The sequence below is a fragment of the Acartia tonsa genome, chromosome 6 (assembly GCF_053477335.1).
Source record: "Acartia tonsa isolate MP-2025a chromosome 6, ASM5347733v1, whole genome shotgun sequence".
NCBI lineage: Eukaryota > Metazoa > Arthropoda > Copepoda > Calanoida > Acartiidae > Acartia > Acartia tonsa.
In genome coordinates, this window is record NC_137265.1 from 36,889,900 (window position 1) to 36,909,850 (window position 19,951).

Here is a 19,951-nt window from a genome sequence, read left to right on the forward strand (position 1 = left end):
ATTGGTCAAGATTAGAATAGTTGTGGTGATAGGTTAGAGGGAGAGGGGGGTGATAGAGTTACTCACAAAATAAATATATGATTCTGACAAATAAAGCATTTGGCCCATATCCTAGAATTTTTCAGATTTGTATGCATAACTGAGCTAAGATCTATTCTTAGTAATAGGAAACATACATCCTACACATTTTATGACTTTTCAAAAAATGTAAATATTTTTTTTTTCTTCAAAAATGTGTGAATGTAACCAAATATAAACAAAGAAGTTGCACTTTTAAGGAACCTAGTAATAGTGTCTAACTTTTTATCTTTTTGATGTAACAAAAATCGAAGGATGAGAGGGGAGGTGGGAAAGGAAACCCCTAAAAAGGAGATTTATTTTTGTTACGTCGCAAAGATAAAAAGTTAGACACTGTTACAAGGTTCCTTATAAGTTAATTCAAATATATTTTGTATGCTACTCATTTAGGGATCATAGGAGATAACACCATGGACTATAAATTTAAGTACATCACAAATGATGATAAACAAAATGACCCCTTCTTTGGATAAAAGTAATTAGTTTGGACACGATAAGTCTGGAACTAACCAATTGCAATTAAATAAAAGTACCCAAAGTTTTGAAACCAACGAATAAGATAACAAGTTAGTTAGAAACTTTGGGTATCAGGGTAATTTACAGTCCAATGCCCCCTCCTTCCCGTTCAAATGCCTTAAATTAATATTAAGATTGTAGGAAGAATGCCCTGGTCCAAAACAGCCAAAAACCATTAAGAATTATACAGTTAGAATAACGAAAATCACCCTCAATACGCCTTATATTTTTTTTTGTTTTGTACAAGTATGTATGATATAAAGTTATATGATACAAAGACTTAATGATGTGTGCTAATAAATAACATTCTTTCAGTCAATAGTTTTGGGGTTTTGAAGATTTTTTATACTTCAGTTTCACAATACAATTTCTATATTAGTCTTGTATATTGAAATGTTATTCAGTTTTAAGATACTTTAGGAACAGCTATACATGTGCAGTGCAATACAACTTTTTGTGTATTTATATCAATGAACTAATATATCCAACCAAAAGGATGACCCCCCCCCCGCCCCCCCCCCCCCCCATTGAGATCCTTGTATACAATTATCAATAGAAATGTTTTCTGGTTGACAATAAATTCCATGTGTTTTAAGAATATATTAGTTTTTTAAAAGTACAATTTTGGTTTTGGTTAATTCCATTCATGATCAAGCAATGACAATAAGAAAACAATATTGAAATGAAAATCTACTCGCCTTTCCACAGCACGACAAATCAAGACATAGCACATATTGTGAATTTTGCACTACCAGGGGAGTGCATATTTTATTAAAAATCAAGACGGTTTTCACTTTTTTCAATTATTGTTAATCTAGGCATTTTATAGATTACAAACTTGGCATGGTGATTTCTTGTAACATTTAACATCGACGTTCAATTTGTCAATTAATTATGTAAACAGATTAGACTTTTAACTTGTAAAGGACAAAAATGCAAAATTACATTCTGCATTATCCTTGTATATTTTTGTTAAATCAGCAAACTTTGAAAATTTTATTTGATACTTTTTAATACTCAGCAATTGAAACTTATTGGAGCATGTACATTGTTTAATAACAAAATGCAAAAATATATTCTTACTATCAATATGGGCGAGGGTTTAACAATTTAACTACTTTTGTATCATTCATAATGTTTTTAAAAGCGAAGCTTTTCTATAATTAGGGTCGGTCCGTCCGTCTGTCCGTCACAGATAGCTTTTTTCGTTAATTTAGACATGTTAGAATTGTCCTATCGATTTCAAATTTTGCATGGTGATTCCTTTAGTAGTTTGGTACGATTTAGAAAGTGTAGCAACTCTATAATCATTACTAAAAATGTCCGTACGTCCATTTTAAACATGTTGATTTTTTTTACTTTTTTAAATAGCTTTTTTCGTTAATTTAGGCATGTTAGAATTGTCCTATCGATTTCAAATTTTGCTTGGTGATTCCTGTAATAGTTAGGTACGATTTAGAAAGCGTAGCAACTCTATAATCATTACCAGAATGTCCGTACGTCCATTTAAAACATGTTGATTTTTTTTACATTTTTAACAACAAATTTGTATGTGACCTAATTATCCGATTGGTCTGATTTTTGGTATACTGATTCCTGGGACAACAAAGTACAATATTATAATGAAGCAACTCTATAATCAAGTCCTAAAAATGTAAGTATGTCCATTATCATTATCCTGTATCAAGCAGATTTTCAACAAATTTACTTACAATTTTGTTTGACTCTTATACATTCGCATTCTGATTATTCAGTTCTAACATTATACAAGTTTAATGTCCGTTTGTCCTACCGTTTCAGAGCTTCGCTTTTATGGATGTTGTCATCCTTGTTTTTTAATATATCAATGTTGTTGTTTTCTTATACATATGCGATTGATAATGAAGATTTTTTCTTTGAAATATATCTATAATACAAAGTAGCTTGATGTCTGTCCGTCTGTCCGTCTGACCGTCTGTCCGTCTGTCCGTCTGTCTGTCCGTCTGTCTGTCTGTCCCTTAAGATCTCAGTAACCACTGAACCGATCGGATTCTACTCTTCAGGGAATATACCTACTGGTCCTGTGGTGGTTTTAGGCTATTTTCTTGGGGGGTGGGACACCCCCAACCCCCCCAAAAATAAAAAAATTCCAACCCCCAAAATTTTTTTTTACATTTTTTGTAAAATCTCAGTAACTGCTGATCAAATTGGGCTCTACCCTTCTGGGAATATACCTACTGGTCCTCTGGTGGTTTTAAGCTATTTTCTTGGGGGGTGGGACACCCCAACCCCCCCCAAAAATAAAAAAATTCCCACTTCCAAATTTTTTTTTTTTTTTTTTTTTTTAAACAAAAACCAGTAATTGGGGTGGGGGAACCCCACTGCAACATGGGGCGAAGCCCCCATGAATCCCTCCCCCTGAAAAAAAAATCAAAATATTTTTTTTTAATTTTAATTTTTGTGTATGCGAACAACCTAGGTCTAATTTTTACGAATTGAAATTTTTGTGTATACGGCAAACAACCTGGGTTTAATTTGTACAAATTAAAATTTTTGTGCTTAAAGCGCACAACCTGGGTTTAATTTTACCACAGAGTAATTAAACAAAGAATAATTTTTTGAATATTTCTATTAAGGAGGGTTGACTTCCCAAAACTATATAGGGCGAAGCCCCTAGAGGCTAGGGGCGAAGCCGCTAGTTTCGTTATAAAGCAGCAGAAGTTAATAATTCTAAATGCTATAGTTTAGATAAATTTATAACTATTAAAAGTAACCTTGTTAAGTTTTTCTCAATAAGTAGAAAATAAACCTCTAATGTTCCTTAAACATTCAAACTTGCAAAATATCAGAACAAGAAACAACTTTATCATAGAAGTGTTAGACCTATCCCTATCAAGTTTAATATTTCAATAAACAGTATTTATTTGTCTTAAATATTCGAGAGGCCAGAGGATGCCAGCAAACCTTTTTGGGTCATCAATGTAAAGAATTAAATACCAATTTGACTTTATCAAAGCATTAAAGATTTTGGGTGGCAGTCTCAGTAAATAGCCTCTCAAATAAATATTTTTTTAAATTGTCGGTTATATCTAATGCTAATAACAGTAGGAGATATGAAACCTGGTAGAAAATGAAATATCTGTCCAATTGAAAATGTTGGCTAGGTGGCCAGATTAAAGAGATTTGCGTGATTACATAAGATTATTCACATTCACTTTTTTAGTACAGTACTACTCCACAAGACTCTCGTGTTGGTCTGTTTATTTGAAGAGTTCACATTCTTTATCTTTAATGTTTAAGTAATAGTGGGACAACTTGACTAAAAAATCAGCCATGTGACGTCATAAAAATGAGGGATTGTCCATCTCTATTTTAGGAATTTTCTTCCCCACTTCTCCTCTCTTCTAAGTCATTTTTATGACGTCATATGGCTGATTTTGAGTCCCATTGTCCCACTTCTTTAAGTACTACAATAATATTTGTTAAACTTTTTTACTTTACAGAATTTAAAAATAATTGTCTTAAAAAAAATGTAAGTTATGCCTGTTGTCTTTAGAGCTAACTGATTTTAACGTTTTCATTGAGACCACATTTAAGCATTGTTAATAGAAACGACTAATTAGTTATAATGCCAATTAAACCAGAACTTTTTAGTTATTTTTATTTTTCATAAATGTAAGCTTCGTTTGTTTTTAATGTTTTGTTTCTTGTTTTATCTCAAATTGTCTGAATGAACAGGACTTTTACATTTCAAGAATAAAGGATTTATGAACTAAACAAAAGTTAAAAAACTATATTAATCCTGTTACCATGATTTGATCCTAATAAATGGCCAAAGTTTTTTAATTATCTATTTCAACCTACTACCGTAAAAAGTACACTAAAGTAAGCAATATTTATTGATTAACAAATTCATTGAAAGTACTTTAAGTATCTGATCAAGGTTTGCGCATGTTTTTAAGGGCCAATGAAACAGTTATGAAAAAAAATATGACATAAGAAAAAATTCATGAAAGCCTTTTTTATTACTTTTCTATGCTTCATATTCTTGAATGCCATAGGAAACATGGAAACATGTTAATTGACCATTTACTCTTTTCATTTCTTATATACAGCGTTTTCGCCTCTAGAATTTAGTGAAATGAGTGCAGTAAAATGGCCTAAAACCATTTCAATACTTTAATTCGAAAAAGGAAAACCTAAATCCACCCTTAAACCGATTATAGGCTTTCCTATATTGAAAAACTCAATCGTTTCAGTGGAAAGCAAAATTTAGAAGATCATGCAAAAAAAACTGTACTACTTTATAAGATAGGATTAAGACTTATATTCATTGTAGTGTAAACCAAAAATGTTGGTTTATTAATACACCAGCGGCTATTATTCATATATCAACTAATGTTTCTGGTTTGAAGAGAAGAAAAAGTGACAAAAAAGGGAAGCTTCAGTAAAATAGAGAAATCAATAGGTTCATTAAGACCTTAACAGGCAACATAAAAATCCTTACTTCTTTACAAAATATAATATGTCACAATTCTAGAAGAAATAATATATATCCCTTTAAAAGGCGGAAAATTTGGAGAAACTTCTTTTTTGTTCAGATGAAATATTCCTGCCTTAAGATTTTTCCTACATTTACACTTCAAACATATTAAATTTTATATTTTATTCAAATCAATCCTTTAAATCGTCCTAATTCTCTAAGATATAAAGTATAAATTCTGGACAAAGTCTAAATTTAGTATATGGAGAATAGTAAATCCTTGGGATGGTATTTGACCCAGGGATCTAAAGGGATACGACAATTGCCGAAAAATTGATGTTTATCCCAATGAGGATACACAAAATTACCCTTTCAGTAGATTAAAATTAGTGGTTGAAAAGTTCATAAACTAAACTTAATGATCTAACAAATCAAAATTAACTAAAGTCCCCAAAGTTTTGAGCCAACGAATAAGAAAACGTCGTTACAAAACTTTGGGGACTAGTGTAATAAACAGCCCATTGTCCCTTCTCTCTCTAAGTATAACCTGGTCGCATTTATTATCAATATAGAAATATATTTGATTCATCTTTTCCGTCTACGGAGATTTAATAGGGATAAACCCATATATATGTTGGTAGCAAAGCTCCTCAATAGCTGAGATATTTTAGTTGGGACACATTTGACTTAAAATTCAATTTCTAATTTTTCTTTTTAAGAATAAAAACAAGCATATTTGTATAGGCAAGGACGTACAAGCTTTTTATTTATTAGGGGGGGGGATAATTTAATGTATTTGGTTTGGTGGGGGAGGGGGATGGAGTAAACACTCTTTTACCCCCTCCCCTTGAACGTCTTAGTATGTAGGAAAGCCCATTATTTAAACTATATGCATACCTCTTTGGATAACTATAACTTTTTATTAATTTACCCAATAGCTACCTATATTCAATTCGTAGATTTTCTATCTTGCCTTGTTTAAAGGCTACGCTACGAAATTTACATAATTATTCTTGTTGGCTCTTTAATATATTTAAACACGATTTTATCTAAATCTTAAAATTAAAACCTTTCGTATGTAGGTTTAATTTAAAAGTCTCGTGTAAAACTCAAATCATATTATTTATGCCAAAAGTATAAATTACAGTCTTACTCCTACAAAAAGTAGCGTTGTTTAGTGCCCTAGGAAAATGGATATAAATGTCACCACTTTTCGCCTTCCTATTCTATTGACGTCATAGTAGAGGGAAAGAGAAAGGTAAGGGAGAAAGAAACCCCCAAGAAAAGAGATGGGGTAAAGGGTATTTCCTGACGTCAATAGAAGAGGTAGGCAAAAAACAGTGACAACTATCCCCATTTTTCTAGGGCATTATAGACAGCAACCTACAAACTAATTTATTTTACCACTCTTATAAAACACAATGGCTGTTAACCGTCGGCTATTCTATAAAATGTTGTAAATGTACATATAATATGATATGTTAATATATAGATATAAATTTATATTATATTCAGTACAGGATGTCAACAAATAACAATAACAATTTACTTATACTGTGAAGGGTTCCAAGCGTAAACTGTTTTTATAAAAAAAAACTGAGTTTTAACAACAATGTATGAAGAATTAAATAGGTACAGCACTTAGTTGAATAAGATATTTAAAAAGAGTGAGTTTAGGTACAAAATTATATTGCTTGAATGATTAAACAAATACCACCCTGTAGCTAAAAATAATCTACAGATTAATATGACTTCAATTTGAGACACACTGTAAACAAAACAATACTTATGAGGGGGTAACTGCAGAATAATAATATGCCTTGATTGATAAAACAAATTAGTTATGAAAGTAACTACAAAAATAAGTGTTGGGGGTACCTGCAGTTTAATATTGCTAGAATAATGGTACAAAAATAGTTTGAGACACCCTGTTTTCATAAAAAATAATGGTGAGGGGGTAACTGCAGAGTAATATTCCTTGAATGGTAATTCAAATTAGCTATGAGACACCCAGTTAAATATTTTTAAAGGCGGTAATAAGCTTGCTTAATTGATAATACAAAATAGTTATTAGACACCCTGTTACCAAATAAAGCAACGGGGTAGCTGTAGTGTAATATTGCTGAAATGATAACACAAAATATTTATGAGACACCCTGTTACAAAAAAAATAATGGCGAGGGAGTAACTGTAGAGTAATATTCCATGAATTAAGGTTAATTCAAATTAGTTATGAGACACCCTGTTAATTATATTTGAAGGTGGTAATAAGCTTGCTTGTTGGATAATACAAAATAGTTATTAGACACCCTTTTACCAAATAAAGCAATAGGGTAGCTGTAGTGTAATATTGCTTAAATGATAACACAAAATATTTATGAGACACCCTGTTACAAAAAAAAAATAATGGTGAGGGGGTAACTGTAGAGTAATATTCCTTGAATGGTAATTCAAATTAGCTATGAGACAACCTGTTAATTATATTTGAAGGTGGTAATAAGCTTGCTTGATTGATAATACAAAATAGTTATTAGACACCCTGTTACCCAATAAAGCAATAGGGTAGCTGTAGTGTAATATTGCTTAAATGATAACACAAAATATTTATGAGACACCCTGTTACAAAAAAAAAATAATGGTGAGGGGGTAACTGTAGAGTAATATTCCTTGAATGGTAATTCAAATTAGCTATGAGACAACCTGTTAATTATATTTGAAGGTGGTAATAAGCTTGCTTGATTGATAAATCAAAATATTTATGAGACACCCTGTTACCAAAAAAAATAATGGTGAGGGGGTAACTGTAGAGTGATATTCCTTGGATGGTAATTTAAAGTAGTTATGAGACACCCAGTTCAATATTTTTAAAGGGGGTAATAAGCTTGCTTGATTGATAATACAAAAAAGTTATTAGACACCCTGTTACCAAATAAAGCAATAAAGTAATATTGCTTATATGATAACACTAAATATTTATGAGACACCCTGTTACCAAAAAAAATAATGGTGAGGGGGTAACTGCAGAATAATCTTGCTTGATTGATAACACTCACTTTTATTCAGCCATTGATTAGGCCAACTTTTTTATTCTTCTTTGTATTAGTTATGCTTTACTATACGGAGGGGGAACATATTCACTCATACAGAAACAGAAAATATCAGGGATCTAAAGGGATAAGACAATGGCTGATAAATTGATTTATATACCCTATGATGATACACAAAATTACTAATTTTGTAGATTGAAATTGGCGGTTGAAACGTTTGACCACTCAACTTAATGAACCAGCCAATGACACAATTCAAATTCAAAGTCCCCAAAGTTGTTAAACAAATTAATAAGAAAACGTTAATATAAAACTTTGGGGACTAGTGTAATAAACAGCCCATTGTCCCCTATATCTATCTCTGGTGAAATATAAGCTTTACCAAAGCTGTAGTTGAAGCCGCAACAAACTTAGCAGTTAAGAGGAAGAAACAGCTACTTTAAGCCGCCAAACATTGACCATGCAGATCTTAATCGCAGTCACAATAAACCTACTTTACTCTCAGCAGAAGCTAACAATTCTTTATTTAGCCTCACTGAGTTTAGGACACCTTAGCAGCATTCTCTCTAAGCAACACTCAATCGCAGCTTTTCTCAACTGCAGCTGCTAAAATTTTATTCATCTTTAGTATTCAATGCCGACTCCTTTTTTCCAAGTAGTTTTGACTAGAAATAAATATTATCTCAAACAATAATGCAAAAAAATCAACTTTTATATAACTATTTGTAACTTTTTCCTATTTTTTATAATTCTTATTCCATAATATCTATGTGTAAAAATACATCTAAAATATATGTTGGGGATAAGAAGTAGTGGGTGAAGAGGGGGGGAGGGGGGGTAGCAATAGTTTGAAATGTAATACAGACATAACGGTCACTTTTATAACATTATGTCAAGAATTATACCACTTTTAAATGGAATCTTAGAAGAAACAACCATTCACATCTCTCTCTCTCTCCTCTCTCTCTCTCTCTCTCTCTCTCTCTCTCTCTCTCTCTCTCTCTCTCTCTCTCTCTCTCTCTCTCTCTCTCTCTCTCTCTCTCTCTCTCTCTCTCTTCTCTCTCTCATAACCCCCCTTCTTTTCTTTACTCTCTTTAATTCTTTTAATCTATCTATCATTTACACAATTTTTATACCAATTCCTATTATGTGGTTTGTATGAATTTGATATATATTTTCTTTTTTTGTAACTATTTTAATAACGAAGCTACTATATCATTATAATTGTAGATTCCTCTGACCGTTGAAATATTCTGAAATAATGATTGGAGCCAGACCGACCGCCATGATTGGTTTTATTATTGGTTTTTATCAGTAATTTTATGTAAAAGTACAGGGTGCGCCACATAAATCCGGACTTTTTAAACGGCCATAGCGACAAAGCTACATATAAGACACTAGAAAAGGCTAGAGATCTCTATCTGAAATGGCTTGGCCGTAGTACTCCATCAAAGTGTAACGTGCCAGATTTAGAGTTGTCATAAACGTCAAAAATCCTCATTTCCACTATCAAGGAGAACTTCGCCAGCTTTGACAGGACATTTTGACCTGGACCTGCCGGCGGTTCAGCGGTTGAGTAGAAGCGGTGATTGAGACTGGCGGCCAATTGTTTTAATAATCTAATAGTCATATACCTATTCTGCCTCCAAGTTTTTAAAATTTGATAAAATCTTTAAAATTACCGATTTTATGTTCATTTGTTTAAAAATTTGAAAAAGTCCGGATTTATGTGGCGCACCCTGTAATATTATAATGTATGTCCTTCTATGTGTCTCTAAGAATATCAAAAACTGCTGATCCGATAAGGTTTCTCCTACATATACAGTAAAGCTTTTTGAAAGAAGTCTATAGCTATTTTCGAGAAGGATATATAGAGTTATAGACTCTAGTGGGCTAGGTGTCGCTTCGGGTACTAGACCTCTCTCCACGCACCTTGGAACATACATACAATACTTATGATTGCGGTGTAAAGCGTCCAATCACCCTTCAGACAACCAACTCTCTGAGATGCACGATCTTTGTCTGAGAAGTTCCAACTGTGCATGGTAGCGAGTTGCGCCTGTTTTGGGCCAAGGCATTTCCCCCACTCTAACTATTTACGTCGCGCATCTGATTCGAACCCATCACCTTCCCGACGACGAGCGGATGCGCTACGTGTTGAGCCACGGTCGCGGTTTAATTGAAAGTGATAGTCAACGCCCCCCAGTTTAACCTAGAGGCCTGTAGGGGCGTAGTCACTTTTATTCATAAATAAACATTATTAAGACTATAATTTTATTTTCAACAAAAAAAACAAAAGTCAAAATGATATATTTCACATATTAACAGTGATAAATATATTCTTATTAGCAAAGCTACTCTACTGATTGTTTATGGCAGCTGGCTGTAAATTTCTCTGATGGCTGTGATGTGGAAGGCCCAGACTTCCTCAGCGGTGGGGATGATCTGATCGGGGGGTAGGATGAATCCATAGGAACCTGAAGATATGAATATCATTATAATTTTATAGTCATACTAAAAGTTCCCCAAAGCCATAAAAGGGAAGACAAAGGACGTATCTCAGTCAGACAAAAATCAGCATGTGACGTCATAAAAACGAGGGATTATCCATCACTTTTTAGGGATTTTCTTTCCCTCTCCTCCTCTCTTAATCCTTCATTTTTATGACGTCAGAATATTTTTTGGAGAGATTTTCTTCGTCTTCATGAAAGGACATATACACTACTAGCGTTTCAACCCCCAAAATATACGGATACGCTTTGAAAAAGGAGTTGAACGTTGTTTTTAATTCATGAACTTTTTAAACTCTCACTGGATCTTCCAAAATTTATTAGAACCAGTTTTGTTAGCCCAGAAGGCACGGGCTATCAAAACGGATATTAATCTTGTGATATATTCTAATATTTTTTTTAATTGTCTGAAATACAATGGTATACACAATTTTTCAGTATGGCTGCGAAGCGGTTTTAATATAGCTAATATAAATTGGTTTCGAAGCCATACTGGAAACTGTCTTATCATACCTGTATCTCTAAGTTCCATAGAGATGGAGAACTGGATGCCAGCAGCTCCCAAAGCCCAATCAGCGGAGCTACCACTGGCAATGTACAACATGCAGGGGATACAACCAGTCTAAAATTAAATACATCAATTGATAATGCTTTAACAAAACAGATACTTTTAAAAGCTGTAAATCAAATAAATTTTAAAATAATTTTTAAAGCAGTATATATAAGCAACTAGAAATTGATATGGTTTCCCCGAAAATACCCTCTTCCTCAATCTTTTTAGCTAGTAAAATATTATTACAAAAAGACTAACAAAACAGTACAAATATGAAAACTTGAAATACCTCGTAGAATTTTCCATGAACAGCGGTCAGAGCATCAGAGCCCTTGAGAGCAATGGCCTCCATGTAGTCATAGTTGTCAGGAGGGTTGCTGGTGTAGCCCCAAGGCAACAGGATCAGCTGGCTGTAGCTGTGGATGGAGTTGTAGAACACAAGCTGGTCCTTCACTGACAGAACAAAGTCTCTGAAATTAATAAAATCTATGAAACGCGTTTTACAGGAAGTGCTTTTCTATAATTTGGGTCCACATGTTCGTCTGTTTGTAATTAATTTGGGCATGTTAGAATTGCCCTATTAATTTTAAACTATGCATGGCCATTCCTGTAACAGTTTACGAATATTTTGTCGTCAGCATCAAATTCATTTATTGCAAGATTAGATTTTGTACTTAGGAGTTAAGGGCTTGAAATAAGCAAATTTCTTGAGTGATTCTAAGCTGTTTAGTTATCAAATTTGCCTTTCAATTATTGTAACTCGACCTTCACCTGAGCCTTTTTTTTAAACTTAACCTTTACCTGACATTAGTGTTCTCAACCTCAGAGAAAGCCTCGGGGCCGTGGTAGGTATCACTGCACTTGTCATTGGAGCTACCTCCAGTGTTGAACTGATAACCCCAGTTTCTATTAGCATCTACTCCCTAGAATATTATAAATATCAAAAAAACAATATATCAGAAAACTCCTATCTCAAAAAAATCTCAGAAAACGCCTACCTTTGATAATGCCTATTATATTTATTTTAAACCTGTTTCATTTTGTTTGATTAATATATTAATAATTATGTATCTTATAAGAAGGTATCATAAAACAACTATTTTACAATTCTTACTATAATTATTATAGCCATTTTGGGAAAAATATACAAAAGGTAATTTCTGAGATAAGCGTTTTTTGAGATGACCCAATATTCCAATATGCCTACCATGCATCCAAAGATGGAGCCATGATCTGATCTTGTCTTTCTCCACATTCTGTTTTCTTCTCTGGAGAAGGCATATCCGTCGGGGTTGTGGGAGGGAAGGAAATACCTAAATAAATTGTTTTATTATTATTTTTATAAAGTAAAAGGAAGCCACTCAATTATTACATCACCCTGGCCTAGAGTTTTGGCAGGTATTCCATATTAAGCCACCCTAATTAATAGCACTCTCATTCGAGGAGCATGGACGAGCGAAAGCATGGTTAAAGCTGCTTGATTGGTAGAATCCTAACTTCCTACAAATCTCCCTCCTTACAATCTTAGGGCATCTAAGGGGAAGGTTGCGGTATTATAATCTGACAAATTGCGACAGCATTTGTCAACTAAGTGCAAAGTCTATGGAGGGACTTGTACTCCGTTTCTCCCAACCACAGCGTAGTGCACTAACCATTACACTATGGGAAGAAAACTTATTAGTCCATATTCTCAGTGAGGTCAGGCTACACTGGCAGGACAGATGTACGGGCATACCCTTGCTATAAAGTAGGTGTGCTACAAGGAAACTTACCAGTCCATATTCTCAGTGAGGTCAGGATGGTCAGCATCATTCTCAACCAGCTCCTTCAACATCCAGGTAACTGTAGCAGGGGAGATCCATTCTCTAAATGTTAAAGCTTAATCAATCGTCATTTTTAAAAAACAAAGCTTCATCAGCTGTAAGTCAAGTACGGTTAGCTCTTTTCATAGATTTAGTCGTGTTAAAATTTTCTTATCAATTTCAAACTTTGCAAGGTGATTCCTGATTTTAGGAATACTGATTCCTAGGACAACAATGTTATTAGCGAAAAATCAGTTTAATTCAGTTGTGACACACTACAAGTGTTAATGTTTTCTTAGTCCTACCGTTTCAGAGCTTTGCTTTTATGGATGTTGTCATTCTTGTGTAAAGGACATTTATATCTAGCATAATCCTTTACAAAAAATTCGCTTTAGAGGAAGAGTTAAAAAGTGCTAGGGCATGTAGCTATTTTCTAGTTTAAAATCTTTGCTCAAAACCTTAATTTTTATATTATTTTTATATTAAAGTAACAGGATGTCTGTCTTTGTCTGTAGCTTAAAATCTACCTAACCACTGGACATGGTTTCACTTTACAGCAAAGCTTCTTATGATCCTTATATCTACAGAGAAGGTTTTCAACTATTTTAGAAAAGGGTACTTTAACCCTCCAAAGAGAAATTACCGCTTATCTCATATGACCTTAGAGGCCTCTTGTTGCGTAATTTTAAATATAGTATATAACTATTTTATGCTAAAAATCTATGAATATTGAAATAACTGTGTCAATTAGAAATTTTTATAGCAAATAAATCTTCGAAAAAAAGAATTTTGGAGCAGAAGTTAAAAAATGAAATAAGAAATTGAACAGTAAAAATATCTCAATAAATGTTTCTTTTATCGAATAATGGAAAGAATACATCGGTTGGATGAAATATTCATGTGTTTTTTTTGAAAACAACATTTATACATATGCTTCGATTTTATCTATTTCCAAATATATTTGTTTAATAATGGTACTTTAAAACTAATTGTGCTCTTTTACTTTAAGTTAATCTATTAGCATGAAGGGAGGGGGGGGGGGGGATTTTCGCAGAAGATTTTTTTTTCAAGATAATCACTTTTAAGATAAAATGCATTTGTTGTGTTAAAAATTTAGTATACAAAATTATGCATTTATCGTGTTCTAAACTGTTACATGCGCTAAATTTTGAAAAAAAATATGTAAGCAGCTTATAGTGCCTTTAATAAAATGGCGTCTTAAAATACAAATGACCAATGATAGGCTATTATACATTGAAAATTACCAATAGTAATATGTATACTGGCCTATCATTGATCATTTTTATTGTAAGACGTCATCTTTTATAGACTCTATAAGCTAATTGAAAAACATGCCATTCTTTAGACGATTACCCCATAATATTTTGTTTACCTGGCGTGAATACCACCATCAATCCAGATGGCAGGCTTGTTTCCACACTCTCCACTCTTACAGATCTTTGCAATCCTCATGTCACGACCTTCACCACTCTTACCAATGGACTGAGTGGTCACCCATTCAAAGTTGGCCTCCAGATGATCCAGGTATGAGTACATATCCTCCAGAGGATGGTATTCAGTCCAGGTCATGTCATGGTCGCCGCCCTTCACTCCAAGCTTGGATTGCGCCTTTTCCAGATCAATCAGGGCCTGCACGTTGGGGATCATGACCTCGTGTCTGACCCCGCGCTCTGTCAGCTGTCTGGTGAAGGTTGCCTGTGAAGATGGGGGAACCATGATATCAACAGGCTTGCCCTTTCTTACCTCAGTCCAGAAATCATAGACGCCATTGTTCTCAAACTTGCGCATGAAATCCAGATCCTGATCCTCAGGGAAGGCCCTGTAAACCTTGAATCCATCAAATGATTCTACACTGATGACACGGTCATGTACAGCGGCTGCAAGAGCCAGACAGGTGGCGGCCACCACCAACAATTTCATCCTGGGAACTAATCAAGTTTCCAGTTATCACACAAGTATTAAAACAAACTTTTATCTTATTTTTCATTTACATACGTCAATTAAATTGTTTTTGTTTTGTTTATCTTTCTGTTATCTTCTGGGATTTTATATTTTTTCTTTTATGGGTTATAATGTTCATAATTTATTATCACAGCATGTATAATATTGAAAGCAATTTACCCAGATTTATGAAATACTCCAGCAGGTATATAGTTGTTGAGGCGCACAATATACTAACAAATGTCCTGAGGCACTAACTTTATTATACCAACATCCTAATAAAAAGAGAAAAAGTTGAAAAGTGATGGAAAACTAAAAAAAGGTGAGAAAACAAGGAAGAAAAATCTAAAGAAGGAGACAGCGTAAAGTGACATAAAAAATAACGTCATACGATAAAATAACTAATGAGAGGTCAGAATAAATCTTATCATTGGTCAATTACAGTGTTTGATGGCCTCTCTCATTGGTCAACTTTATCGTATGACGTAATTTTTTGGTACCACTTTACGCTGTCTCCTACAGAAGGGGTTGACTTTTGTATTATCATTGGGGATGTTCATTAATTTATTGGACATTGTCCACATCCTTTCCCAGCATATACTTTTATCGCATCATTTTAAGAAACATGTCGCATTAATACGTCCTTAATGACGTAACTTTTTTATTACTATACAAATGACGTTTCATATTTTTAAAATTTTTTTAAAGGACGTGTTGTGTACCAAAAACACGTCGTTATCTTTAAAAAAACGTCACCAAAAAAATATAAATAATAACAATATTTTGAATTTAATTAATGACATTTTATCTTAAATAACGGCGCATTAAAACGTCAATTTTTCCTTTAAAACGTCCAGAAAAACAAGATGGCCGCCAAACTTTCAAAATTGTATTATAATTTTTTATTATTTGTGGTAAATAAAATGATTAAATTTTATTCAATTTAAATCATTTAAGGCTGTATTAAGACGTCAAATTTTTATAAAACGTCAAAAAAAACAATATGGCTACTAAATTTGGTAATGTATTATTTATTTACAAACAAAATAGTTCAGGGTTAAAATTAATCTAATAATTTTGAATCAAACACATAATATTTTTCTATTATTTCATCGCTTACTGAAAAGTTTCATGACCTATATATATGGTTCTATTCTTTCTAGAAGGTCTCACCAAAAAAATTAGTTTTCATAATATACATGCATAAAGGAAATAAAATATAAATTCATAGTGGTGTCTGTAGTACTAATATCCTTCATTTCATTACAAAATAATAATTGTCAAACTAAAAATAAGGTCAAAACATTGAGAAAACAAAGCTAAACAATGAGTGATTTCAACTGCCATCTAGTGTCAATATCAGTAACTATTTGATCCATTTCCTTTTTAAATTTATATAAGATCATTTTAATGCGTCCTTATTTATCAATACGTCATTTAAATTATTTAATTAATAAAGATGACTTATTACAAATAAAGGACGTTTTGACTCCACATTATTTATTTTATTTACTGTCACATTAATATGTATTCTATAACATATATTAATATGTGGAAAAAATAGAATATGACGTATTGAAACAACCTTAAATTTTATATTTAATCAGGCATTAATTTGTAATTTCTTTTTTTAAGAAAAATAATGGCAAATAAAAAACAATTAAGGCCATATTAATAAGTCATTTTCTTTAAATACGTCACAAAAAAGACGTATTGAAAATTAACGACATGTCAATGCAACATTTATAAAGAAACAAAACCACTTTAGTAGATGCTGGGTTTAGATCCCTGAAAAGTAATGTTAAAAAAGTTGACAAGTAAAATCAGAATTGTCAATTAAGAAGTTAACAAAAAAAGGATTAAAATGCTATTTTTCACAATGTGTTTAATGTGTTTACCAGGGTTCTAAAGGGATAAGACAATGATCGCTAAATGATGAAACATAAAATTAACCTTTCTATAGATTACAATTGGTGGTTGAAACAATCAAATTTCAAGAAAATTCCCCAAAGTTGTTCAGCCAACAAATAAGAAAATGTTATTATAAAACATTGGGGCCTAGTATAATAAACAGCCCAATGTCCCCTCCTTCACTGTGTTCTACACTTATCCGTGGGTGAATTTGGTGTATTCAGAGTAGAGTCTGTGTATTTGTGTGTATTTATGTGTGAATAATTATTCATATTCCCCTCCCCATGACAAGATTTATCTTGTTATAATGTCAATTATCATATCTTATTCTTAACAAATGAACAATACTGCTCTAATGAATGAATATATGTGGATATTATGACAAGGGAAAAATCGTCGTATTTAGCTTACTTACATGGAACTAATCTATTAGTCAGTTCGTCTATCCAGTAGAAAAGGAAGGTGTAAAGGGGATAGAAGGGAGGAATTGTTATTTTAGCCCACTGCAAGTTTCACTTTTTTAGAGAACATGAAAATCTGGTGTAAGATCCAAGTAATAATATATCCATTACTGCACCACAAATATTTCAGAATATTAAATAAATCTTTTTTTTCAGAATGGCTTCGAACCTAGGATTTAAAGGTAGAAGACAATTGCTGATAAATTGATGTTCATCCCAAATGATGATACACAAAAAAACTCCTTCTGCAGCTTGCAATTAGCGGTTGAAACGTTGTGATACTTAACTTAATGGAGCAACCAATCAAAATTTATTGAAATCCCCTAAAGTTGTTTAGCCAACGATTAAGAAAACGTTATCATAAACCTTTGGAACTATTTTAAAACAACCCAATGTCCCCTCCCTCCCTCCTTCGAACCCGATAAATATCCTCTGGATTAAAACCGGATTGAGCCATACTGGAAAACCGTGTATCGTATTGTACTATACAATATTTTTGCGAATAATAAAATTAAAGTAATAAAATAATATTTTTTACTACTCGCAGAAAGCTGTCTATATATAAATCGATCCCAGGAATACACTAATGTGACCTGCACTAGATCCAACTTTTAGAACCATATTCAATCTAATCTAACAAACATCCAACTACTTTACATAATAACACATAAAAAATATTGTACTTACATTCAGTTTTGTTTCAATCATCTCTATAATTTATTTCCTAATAATTTGATTTTTATAACTTTAAACATTTGAAATATCATAAATGTTTAAATTACCTAGAAGATATTGCATTAAAATCATTTGTATAAACAAATATTTCCATTGAATTTTTCAAAATTTCTTTAATTTCAACGTCATCTCAGTACTGAGAAAATAATATCACTTATCATTAATCCTGATTTTTACTGATAAATTTGATTTACTAAACTTTGAAAATATTTAGAATTGTGTGATTGTTGATATTTGATAAACAATCAAAATTTCCAGGGCTCGGCAGCTGCGCCTCAGCCGCGCAATATTCAACCTGTGTGTGTGCAAAAAAAAATAAAAAGATGGATTGTCTGTTTAAGAACAGGTTCAGACATCCAGCTGAATTTTAAAGTTATAAAATGACGATTTCACTGAGGCTTACACGCGGCTGAGCCCTTAGAATTTCACACATTTGACCAAAACAAATAAAATTAAATTAAACTAAAGAGTACATTCAAGCAATGACTATAATGCATTTATATTAAATGTGCGGAAATATTGCGGGTTTCCCATAAAGTGCCTAGTCGAGCAAATAACCTCTCCCTCTTGTTTTAAATATACATATGAAAGAGAGGAAAGTGGGAGAATTTTTTCGTGTGTTTGTATTTTACTTTAGGTCAGGTTAGGTTTAGTATTGGGGTGGCATAAGGAAAAAATCTGCTCTTGTGTGTATTTCCAATAAATTTATCTTTAAAACAAGCCTGGAAAAGACATTGAGGAAAAATAACAATAATAGCTTTTCTCGTATTCATTCGAATCCGGTGGATAGGAACCGGTTCTCATCCACACGAAAAAACTATGTCTAGCATCGTATTATATCCAGCTTTCTACGAATATAAAAATGTACAATCATTAGATTAAAACCAGTTTTTTTAGCCGATGCCTTCGGCACCTCTAGGCTAAAAAAAACTAATTTTAATTTTATAATTGTACATTCCATATCCGCGGAAAGCCGTTTATAATACGATGCGAGAAATAACTATTAAAATTTCCTGTCAGCATTACTCGATTTAGTTTTCTCGCAAGGTTATGGTATTACAATAGGTATAGGCCTTACAGGGTTAGGGCCAACTGCAGAGGTTACGCAAAAAAAAACCTCCCCCTGTACTTCAATTTCTTCGTAAAAATAAGAGTAAGATTTCTCTGCTGATTACTCACCATGAAAATATATTTCTAATATAAATTATTGTTCTTCCCCAAATAAATAAAATAATAGATCCAAATATGATGTTTTAATGTCATCTTTTATCTTACATTATTTTATGTTACACACTCTAAAAAAATAACTTAAAAATTTGATAAGAAACAAAAATAATGCAAATTTTATAAATATTTGGAAAAGTATAGGTTTTTACCCATTTGAGGGTCCAGAGAGAAAAACAAGAACAATTACGTCATATAAAAGTAATACTATGTACATTTTATTAGAAGAAAGTGAGGAAACTAAAGAAGAATCAACATAGGGAAAAGCTGTTTATAGTGCCTTTACGTCTTACAATACAAAGGACCAATGATAGGCCAATTCACAGACTAAATTACTAATGGCAGGCCAGTATACATTTAAATTGACCAATGGTAGGCCAGTTAATGTTATTTTTATAAGCACTATAAACAGCTTCCACTAGAACTTCTTTTAACCGAAACCGTAATTTCCTCGTCATACACTATTAATACACATATATGTCAATTACCCCGAGACTTGGTTAGATAGGTAATCACTCCTTTACACCCCCCCCCCCCCCCCCTCCTACTTGAACGTCACTCATTGACCTAAGATAAGAGGATATTAGCGAAACCACCTATTTATATAAATATTTTTTTAGAGTGAATGTAGAAGAAAGGGAGATAAGTCTTGCTGGCATGCTCTGATATATTAAATATTATCCTCACCTC

General features: G+C 32.7%; 1 protein-coding gene across 1 annotated transcript; it reads right to left on the reverse strand.

Moving 5' to 3' along the window:
- Positions 1-10,396: 10,396 nt before the first annotated feature.
- On the reverse strand, positions 10,397-18,221 carry LOC145322540 (carboxypeptidase B-like). The gene is made up of 8 exons (XM_080164639.1): positions 18,085-18,221; positions 14,362-15,205; positions 12,939-13,031; positions 12,374-12,479; positions 11,968-12,089; positions 11,456-11,636; positions 11,127-11,235; positions 10,397-10,580 (listed from the first exon to the last, which is right to left on the reverse strand). Exons 2-8 carry the CDS (start codon positions 14,907-14,909, stop codon positions 10,474-10,476), a joined length of 1,266 nt encoding a protein of 421 aa, XP_080020765.1. The 5' UTR covers positions 14,910-15,205; positions 18,085-18,221; the 3' UTR covers positions 10,397-10,473.
- Positions 18,222-19,951: the final 1,730 nt, after the last annotated feature.